The sequence below is a fragment of the Phaethon lepturus genome, unplaced genomic scaffold, assembly GCF_000687285.1.
Source record: "Phaethon lepturus isolate BGI_N335 unplaced genomic scaffold, ASM68728v1 scaffold35845, whole genome shotgun sequence".
Taxonomy (NCBI): domain Eukaryota; kingdom Metazoa; phylum Chordata; class Aves; order Phaethontiformes; family Phaethontidae; genus Phaethon; species Phaethon lepturus.
Genome location: NW_010543213.1, coordinates 8,766 through 18,749, shown reverse-complemented (window position 1 = coordinate 18,749; position 9,984 = coordinate 8,766). Strand labels below are relative to the sequence as shown.

At 48.3% G+C, this 9,984-nt stretch overlaps 1 protein-coding gene across 1 annotated transcript; it reads left to right on the top strand.

Moving 5' to 3' along the window:
• Window positions 1-11: 11 nt before the first annotated feature.
• Window positions 12-9,984, top strand: TMEM255A (transmembrane protein 255A). The gene is made up of 5 exons (XM_010288283.1): window positions 12-104; window positions 1,035-1,123; window positions 3,850-4,012; window positions 5,358-5,501; window positions 9,547-9,984. The coding sequence occupies exons 1-5, from the start codon at window positions 12-14 to the stop codon at window positions 9,703-9,705; spliced, it is 648 nt and encodes a 215-aa protein (XP_010286585.1). The 3' UTR covers window positions 9,706-9,984.

The window sequence follows — 9,984 nt, the reverse complement described above, 5'->3', positions numbered from 1 at the left end:
ATTTCGCTGTGATGCTAAGCTTGGTGTTTTTTCATCGGCAGGATCTGAGGCCGCTGTACGCAGGGCGATGTCAGTACTACTCCAAGAGTACGACCCCACCAGAGGTGAGAGCAGGTTCAGCTGTGCTGCTTCCATGAAGGGCCAGCTTCATGGTGCAGGTGGAGAAACCTGCTGCCAGGCTGCTGCTCCGGTGTCCCGGAGGTCTGCAAAACGAGGAGCGGGTGGGAGGCTGGGCCTGGGATGGGAGCAGGGTGCCGGGAGTGAATTCCTCCACGTTTTGTACTGCCACATTAGTGAAGGAGCAGGTGGAGAGGGTGGGATGTAGGACAGCAAAATCTAGCAAAATGCTGTCTGTTGTCTTCTCCAAAGAGAAGCCCACTGGGGACACATGTTCCTGCCACAAATTGATAATGTGCATGGACATCTTTGTCTGCCGTTGCTGTCATACCGACAGTCTTGAGATTTCCTCAGAAGTTCACAAGTAGGTTTGAATAACCACTATATTCCACATTAAAATGCCTGCTTGAGGTGCAAAGTAAGTACTATCCAGTGGCATTGGTGGGGTCCGTTCTCTTTTCAGCCCAAAGACCATCCACATGAGCTTGGGTGTTGCTACCCACAGGCAGACAATTAACCGCTTTAGTCATTCACCAATACGAGAATCTTTCTGTCAGTTTGTGCCATCCTATCCACAACTCCTTGCTCTGAGTTGCTGTGTGGTGAGGAGTGTTAGTTCAGCAAGGTCTTGGCTGCTTGTAAGAGTTGCACAACCCCCTTTCTATGCAGGCAACGTGCTTATCTGTGACTTCCCCATGGTGAAAGGAAACGCTGGTCTGTTCTAGTCTAGTGCGCCTTCATTCCAGCATAACTGTGTACTTTGTAGGGGCTGTGCTGCAAGATAAAGAAAAATCTGCCTGGGGCTAATCTGGAGATCAGTGCAAAATCTACACGTAGAGCAGGCCAAATAGCAGCAGAAACCGTGTTTGGTGATTACGTCCATATGCACTTTATGGATTTTTTCTGTATTCACGCAGGCAATCTGTCACCCACAGCGCCGTGCACCCTGCACGCCGAAAATAAAAACCAACACCTGCTTCTGCTGTGACCTGTACAACTGTGGAAAGTGAGTAAACAAAAAATACCATTCCTGGCCGTGGGAAGAGCGAGCGGTGGTCATGCTGGTTTGCAGATGTCTGAAGAGCCAGGATAGGGCAGGAGCAAAGTATCGACTAATGACAGCTGTTGTGGGAAGGGATCTTAAGCTGTGGTTGCTAACTACAAGGACTCCCGGGCAAAAGATAACCAAGTAGAAGGGTGTATGAAATACACTGGAGCCATCCCAGCTACAGGTGAGCATGCTCCAGGCCCAGCTGGAAGAATGAAGAGGGCGGGAGTTGCCATTACTTCCATGCTTGGTGCCTTTCCCAGTTTTTACCCTATTGAGTGTGCCTTATCCTAATGCCTTCCTTCTCTGTTGGCACTGCTTGTTCCCTAGGTTTTATTTTGTTTTAGAAGATTGTAAAAACTTTAGAAGATTGTTTTAGAAGATGTAAAAACTGGGACACTGTTCTTCCTCACCTTCTGACTGTTCGTTCCGCACCCTGCTAACAGGGAGGAGAGTTTGCAGGCTGGTGCCACCTGAGTGTTCATAAATCAGTGTGCTCCCTGCCCACTGAATATCTTTCTTGGTCACAAGAGGTTGGAAGATGTACCAGCACTGTGCAAAGATGAGTCAGAAGGGTGGTTACCAATTGAGAACCACTGCATAGTGTTCACACCTTCATTAGGTCTGGCTACTGTGCCTAAGCCAACTTAATTTACAGCATGTTCTGCTTATATCACTTAGAGTGCCTAATGTGTGTCAGCATGCAGTTAATAAATTGATTTTTTTTTTTTAGTGCTGGCTCTTGCCTAGGGCTGTTTCAGGCTTCGCATTTCTCACAGTACTTAGTTGGGCTGGCCCCCACTTAAATCATTGACTGTGGTGGAGGAAGATCAAAAGCTGCTGTCGGGAGAGGGTGGTTCCGCGTGCTGGGAAGGGTAATCCCTGGTCTCTGTAGGACTCTTGTTTCTGTGGAAGCCACGGCAGAGGGGTGAAGCTCATGCTTTCCTTTGACAGTTTACAGAACACGATCCCTCTTCACTAGCTGAAGAGAGCAATACACAGCGAAGTGATTGAAATAGAAAAACTTGTAACTTTTCTGAATTTTTTTTTCTTTTTGTTTCTTCCCAATCAGGCTGGTTCAGGGTCCTGCCCCTGACCTGTTTTCCCCACTCTGATATAAGATATCAGTTGTTACCATCTCAGTCTTGCATAGTACCACACAAGTGTTCTGCACTGAGGAGGTGCTGGTTTTGGGGGGGATCTCAGTAAGAAAGGCACAGACGCTTAAGGCTGGTTAGCTCACATATTATGTAAAGGATGGAAAGTATAGAAAAAGTGACAACAATCTTGCATCCCTGCTGATGCTGGGAACCCCGGCTGTGGCAGCATCGAAGGAGCCCCTTCCCGTTGATAGGTACATGCTGCACTTACCTGTACAATGCTGAATGTTCTCGGTGGCACACCGAGGCTCGCTGAGAGCTTGACACTCTCACGCATCTCCATAGGAACGAGCTCTTGCAAACAGGACATACAGGTTATATTGTTAAAGGCGGTCACGGTATGTGCTCAGGTTATACAGAGGTCATGCAGGGTAACGTATAGGTTTTTACAACCTGTGGATACGCTCTGCCTCGATTCTGCTTGGAATCCCTGTCTCCTCGTTGCAGTGTCTTCTGCAGTGGCCTGCTACCATAAGATACGGAAAAAAGGACAAGAAGAAACGAAACTGGAGTAATGAGGGAAGGACGGTGGCTCTTGTGAAAGGGGGCAGGTTCCTGCAGGCCTTGCAGAGTCTGATGAGGAGCTGAGCCTGGATCTCCTCCTTCTTGGCCTTAAATATGAGCCTGTTCTTCCCCATTTCCTCAAAGCCCTTGTGCGGTTTTAGCCTAACTCCGTATGTGGGCTGGGAGAGAAGTCATTCATAAGCCCTTAGTATCGTTTGTCCCCGATAAATACGTTTTCTTAAGGGGAATTTGCTGTAGCCCACTACATTTGGTACGCAACACCGAAGGCCAGCCTGTTCCCCCAAGCCATGGTCAGAGAGAAGTCGTTCCTGAAGAATCCTGCCTGCAAGCCTCCAGCCCGCACGTCCCTCTCCAAACTAATGACCTAAGTGGATTCGACCGAGTTTTCTCCATCTCTTTTTCTGCATGCGGAAAAGCTGAAGAATGTGAGCAGAAAGACCTCTCTGTGCCAGGGTCCCAGGGGTCCTGCAGGCAGCTGGAGCAGGGCGGCCACGTTGGACGTGGTTTGTGGCCAAGCCTTGCGGTGCCAGGAGGCCAGCAGTGCTGTCCTGTGCCCGTCCCACCCAGCTGCTCTGGTGGCTTGAGGAGCTGCCAGCGCTGCCCTGAGGGGCGTCTGCCGCTCCTCGGGGCACAGACTGATTTCCCTGGGTAATTCCCAGACCGGTTTGTCCTTGGGGAAGCCTCCAGGATCTCTGCAGAGATTTCAGACGATAGAAATAAGAGGCGGATTCAGACTCCAAGTCATTTGGGTATTTGCGGGCCTTGCAGGACTTGTTCGTTACACAACGGATCGAGCCATCTTCCGCCGTTGCCACGCAGGGAGATCTCAGATGCCACAAGTGTGGCATCTAGCAGGCCTTACCCCCGCTCCCTTGGTAGTTAGGTCCAGGCTGTCATTAAATTGCAGAATGCATTTTGCTGTCCTGCAGAAGCACTTAGGTTTTATGGTGTGTGGTGCATTTTTTAATCATTACTGTGGTTTTTTTTTTCCTAATCTAGCAGAGTAGAGATTTCTGGAGGCTACTATGAATACATTGATGTCAGCAGCTGCCAGGACATCATCCACCTTTACCACTTGCTTTGGTCAGCCACGATTCTGAACATAGTGGGGCTATTCCTAGGGATCATTACAGCAGCGATACTTGGAGGCTTTAAAGACATGGTAAGATGCTAGCAATTTCTCTGTGCATTAAGCAAAACAAATCAGGCAAATTGCCTTTTAAAAATAATAATAAAAACAGCTATTGGTATTTCAATGCAAATGATCTATGCATCACTGCAATCAGGCTAGGAAGAAGGGCATGAAATAACTGTAAGGAGAAAGTGGAAATCATTCACTCTTCTGATCTGGCGTCACCACCTGAACACAATTAGGAAAGATGAACAGACTTGGGAGATAGTATTTTCAAAAGGAACTTTCTCAGAGGTGTTGGCAATGCTGGGATGAATAAAAATAAGCTCGTTCTTAAAAACTGATCTTCCTTTTCGTATCGTTGACCTTCTGCAAGGAAATGTGTGGTGGTTGCTCATGAACTGTTGATTTTATAGTAGTAATAGGGTCCTGAGCTTTACAGACTTTTTAGGCAGCCGTGTTAGGCTGCAACTTTCCATCTAGTTTCTTCATGGTGCAGAATCTGAGAGAATCTGAGAGTGTAAACTAGGGACCAAAACCAGATGAAAGATTGCAAACGTCACATAATGAAAAAAAAGCTGTTCTGATGATGTGAGCTTTGAAATAACCTCACTTAATGAGGCTGCCTGTTACCTTCCATACAGTTTTGTTCTGCAGAGAACAAATAAAGGGGGAGAGCTGAACATTCAACAGATAAATTGGGTGTTTTTTTCAGTGTTTTGTGACTCATTTGGAATAATACAAAATGAGACACCCAGAAAAGAGCATTTGTTGTCCTGGCAATAAATTTTTCTTACAAACAAATCTTGGGCCCTGTGCTAAGGGTGCCTTATTTCAGAACTCTGAACTTTCCTACACTCTTTTTGGAGACACCGAGATCTTCCCAAATAAGACAGGAGACTTGTTCCCAGCTGTGCATTGTGGCCTTTTGAGATTTGAGCCATACCAGACAGACTGTGAACCTCTGCAAAAAAAGATGTATAGAAGTGTCTGTGAACAGCAGTACGAGAGGAGTTGAAATATGCTGATCTCATAATGCGCTGAGTAACAGAGTAATCAAAATTAATGGATTCTTTCTCCTGCTTGTGAAGATGCAGTCTGAACAGTTGTTTTGTTTGAGTATTGGCATGCACTGGACTATTGCTGGCTTGCTGCTTTCCTCTCAGATTCCACAGAACAATAAGTGGCTGAGGAATGAAATGACTTTAGGATTTACCTGCTGCCTACGAGGGAACCGGGTTGCCAGTTGGTAATTTGGCAGACTTGAGCTCTAAATACACACAGTGCTCCTTTAAATCACTTCTGCTTTCATTCAGCTGTCAATTTTCTGTGATTTGGTCAGCAGCCTGAGATTCTCTTCTTTTTGTTTTAACAGACTCCTTCCCTCCCTACGCTGAACTGTACGGTTGAAAACGCACACCCTTCAGTGTCCTACTACTCGAGGCCACAAGTGACATCTTACAACACCTACTACCACAGCACTCCTCACCTGCCTCCCTACTCTGCGTACGACTTTCAGGTAGGGAGAATTACAGGATGTTTTCTGGTTAAATCCAGCCGGTCCGCAGGACTCTGAAGGCCTGTCTTCCCATCATTCACACAGTTTAATTTTTCTGTTCCTGCAGAGATTACCAAATCTTTCCTATTAGGCATTGGTCCTTGGCAATGCTCTCTTTACCAAGGCTGTGTTCTCCTGAAAGCTGTCCTTGAAGAGAAGGCGACAGAAGCTGCTGCCTGCCTCCCCTGTCGTTCACTGGCAGAGGCCACATTAAAAATAGACATTGCCTCTGGCACCTGTGATGCTCTGAGGATAGAGGCCAAGCAAGGTGTTCGGGTGCTAGTTTTTATTAGGCCAACTGCTGCATCTGAGAGAAGCAGATGAGCTTTTGAAGTAAGCTTTTTAAGCTCCTGAAGACACATACTGACTGAAAAGCTCTTCTGTTGTGTTGTGTTTTTCCACACGCTTCAACTGGCCTAAGGATGGTCCCTGCAAACATCACCTTTGCTGTAACGCTTCCCTTCCTCTTCTGAGTTACGGAACTGTGCTGTTGGAAACGGTGATTTCACGTGAACCTTGCTGTCAGCATCAGCTTTCAGTTGTTGAAGTAGATGAGGACATTTCCTCCTCAGCTATTCTGTCAGGTGGTTGTTACCACAGTGGTGATGTTAATGTAACACATCATAGGTTTTCTTTGCAACCGTCAGGGCTGGAGACTTTTTTTAATTAATGTTGTGGTTTAACCTGGCAGGTAGCTACAACAACCGTACAGCTGTTCGCTCACAACCCCCTGCCCAGCGGGATGGGGGACAGAAACTCGTGGGTTGAGATAAAGGTGGTTTACGGGGGCGGGGGGGGAAGAGAATAATAATAATTATAAGAAGAATGATAAAAGAGTATGTAAAACAAGTGATACACAGCACAATTGCTCACCACCCTCTGACCGATGCCCAGTTAGTTCCCGAGCCGTGACACCTCCCCAGCCAACTCCCCCAGTTTATATGCTGGGCGCATGGCATCGTATGGTCGGGACCATCCTTTTGCCCAGCCTGGGTCAGCTGTCCCGGCTGTGTCCCCTCCCCGCGCACCCCCAGCCAGCTCGCTGGCAGGCCAGAGCATGGGAAGCTGAACAGTCCTTGACTACTTAGCAACAACTGAAAACATCAGTATGTTATCAACTTTAGTTTCATCCCAAATCCAAAACACAGCACTATACCAGCTATCGGGAAGCAAATTAACTCTATCCTAGCTGAAACCAGGACAATGAACAAGAGCTTAAGGTCTTGGACATCAGCTAAGAGGCGTGCTCTGTGATAGCCACCATTTCCCTCAGCAGAGCCATGCATTAGAGGCAAATGAATCTAAACCTGGTTTTACCACTAGTGCCACTAGACAACATTGTTGTCAGGGCTTCCTGGCAATATTTGAACACTTACATCAAAATTTCTAGGACTTACTTATACAGATTTGTGACTCATTTTTGAGATTAACGTGACCTGGGGCAGTCACTAGTGTTGTATACCTTTTTACAGCTATCAAAACTTTTTACAGTTACAAAAGTGCCAACCTCAGCGCATACCAAACCAAGCTCTGCTGCAGAGTCCTCTTAGCCGCTCAGCTCGTACCAAGCACCATTTAACTCGGGGTTTGTCTGTACTGCAGCCACAGTACCAGCAGAGAGCTCAGCACGGGTGGGTTTGCCCTGCTTTTCAATTTGAAGTACTGCTGGGGCTCTGCCACAGCTCAGCTGGTGGATGAAAGTCTCTCTCGTGTCTCACTGCTCTGAGCACAGGTGTTGGCTTAGGAGTGAGTACAAAAGCTGGGCATAAATTGAGGTAATCTAAATTTAAAATAGCCAAGTCTCTCTTTCAGATGCAGTTCCAAACTTGAGCCTTGCTTATCTTCCAGGGAACTTGAGGGCCTGCATGAAAGCGTTAGCTGAGGCCTCTGGCTGTGGAGACTTTCTCGTGCCTTGAGCCCTACTCTGACCTGAGCAATGTCTGGACCACCCTGACACCTTCTCCCCTGCCATCCCACAGCACACAGAGGAAGCCCAGCCTCACCTCTCAGATCCCTTTTGAAGACTGCGCTCCCTCTGGTGCAAGAATTGGCCAAGTCAGTGCTTCCCACTCATCCCACGTATCTTTCACAGGACAAAACCGCAACACTCCAGAATTTCTAAGGAAACCTGTGCCCCTGCCTGGCTTTCACACACAACTCTAAAACAGCAGACACGGCGCTCTGTTTTTTGGAGGAGTGCAAGCCGATGGGTGTTGCAGTGGCCATCGCTTGTGCCATGGCTAGTGACACTCCACCCAGCTGGTCGTGGTGAGGAAGGCAGCAGCCCTTTGCAGTATGTCATGATGGCAAAGGGCCCTGGTGAAGTAGTGCCTGTGTCTTACTCCGCGCTCTGTGTGCTTAGTTGGGGGCAATTGGGTGAAAGTCTCAGTGCTGCAGCGTTTTCACTTCTGCAGGCCCTGAGCCACGTTTGGCTCTGACGAGAGAGCGCAGGCGAGCGGTGGCCTTCTCTGCCCTTCATCCCGTTGAAAGAGGAATTAGTACCACCTTCCCAGCCTCCAGCTTTGTTGACAAAGCCAGGCTGCTGCCTGCAGGCGGTGTGAGCCAGGCCTGCTTGCAGCCACGGCGGCTCTCCTCCAGGACTCGTGGCTGTGGCTGAGGCAGCCGGGCGCAGGCACTTTGTAATGGTGAAAAGCCAAGGCTGTGTTTGCTAACAAGCGCCGGTGCCATGGCGCTGCGGCAGCGCCCTTCCAAAGGCCTTTGCGGTCCGGGGCCTCCCACCCATTGCGCTTTAGGTGAACTGGGGTGTGAGGGAGGAGCTGTTGTGTTGTTTGAAACAGGAATGGTTTGTATGGCTTTCCGTGAGGTCCTCGATGAGCAGGCTGGGCTTCCGTGATCTATATATCCGCTTGATAAACCGTCGCGGGTTGGTGGTGTTAGGGGAGGGACACAAAAAAGATGCTGTTTGAATACAACCTGCTATTACTGCAGAGTCCATCGTCCCTCCACTCACCACGGTAAAATCACACGGTCGCCTCCAGCCTTGTGCATGGTCACCGCTGCGTACAGCTGGGCCTCGCTGCGCCTGGCGCCGGTCCCCGGGCACGCGCTCCCTTGCAGCACGGCGCAGGTCCTCCTCACGCCCCCGTCTCTGCCGGGGCCTTAGGCCGGGCACACCTGGGATTCACAGCCCATGCCCGCGGCCGAAGGCTAGTGAAGGGGGACGTGGTGCCCGAGTGCCAGAGCTCTGCTCCGGCGCGCGCCGTCCGACGCCGCTCGCTCTGCAGGTGGCTTGCTCGGGTGGGCCAGATGGCCAGCAGCAGCACAGGGCGCAGCAGGGCTGCCGGGGACAAACCCACGGCGTACTAGTGGCCAGAGGAGCGCATGCAAGTGTCCATATTTCATTGCTTATTTGTCTGGCCTGTTTCTGGACAGAAGACAGCCTGTGTGCAGGTCTGGCACCACCAGCGCCGTATGACTTGAGGCTATAGACCCACGGTATTTTTGTTAAAAAAGGTATTTGGAGAGCAGAAATTAATCTTCAGCCATGCACAAATTTTGTTTCTCTGTCTTTTCAAGCTTTTTACTTACTGAAGGAATAAATTACTTTGTCATCATTAATTTCAGGGGGGTATTTGTGATGAAGAGAAAAAGTAGTGTGAAAAGAAATTATCTGCAGCCTGTTCATTGTTGCTACTGGCTAATGTGTGAAACCCAAGTTTTGAGAGAAACTCATCAGTTTTCAGTTGTCCAGCCTCTGAAATGTAGCAGGTATACAGAAGTGATGAGAAAGAAATATTTTTATTGTTTTTTTTAATTCCTTCTCAGTTTTACATCTAAGCAGTCTCATTATGCAACTGTTACTTAACAGGCTGTGCTTACCTTGAATGCAATAACTTATCTGAATATTTATTTGTATGTACATACATTTTGCAGAAGTGAGCCTTGAAATGTTAATTTTGCACTGCGTGGTGATGAAGTATCGCTTTGCCAGGTCCTTTACATTAAGAAGTGGTTACATTACAGCCTTCTTGCTGTCTCCCTGCAGCATTCCAGCGTGTTTCCAGCCTCCACTCCTTCTGGCCTCTCCGATGACCCTCAGTCGGTGTCGCCATCTCCCAGCTACATGTGGTCCTCTAATGCACCGCCACGTTACTCACCACCGTATTTTCCGCCTTTTGAAAAGCCACCACCTTATACACCGTAAACAATGTGAGAAAGAAGAAAAAAATATTTGCCATTGAAATAATTGTGAACATTTTGTATTTATATTTTACTGTGGGAGGGAGCAGGAGGATAGATATAGAAGATAATTGCAAATACCAATATTAGATTGAACTGTTCTTTCTTGCGAGACTTACTTGAGAGGTTTAACGATGGAGTGTGAGGAAGGGGACATACTGCTGATGTTTTGCAGTGTCGGTGAGTAGCGAGTAACCTAAATTCCAGTCTCCTCGTTTTACCACAAGGTTCATGTAGTCCTTGG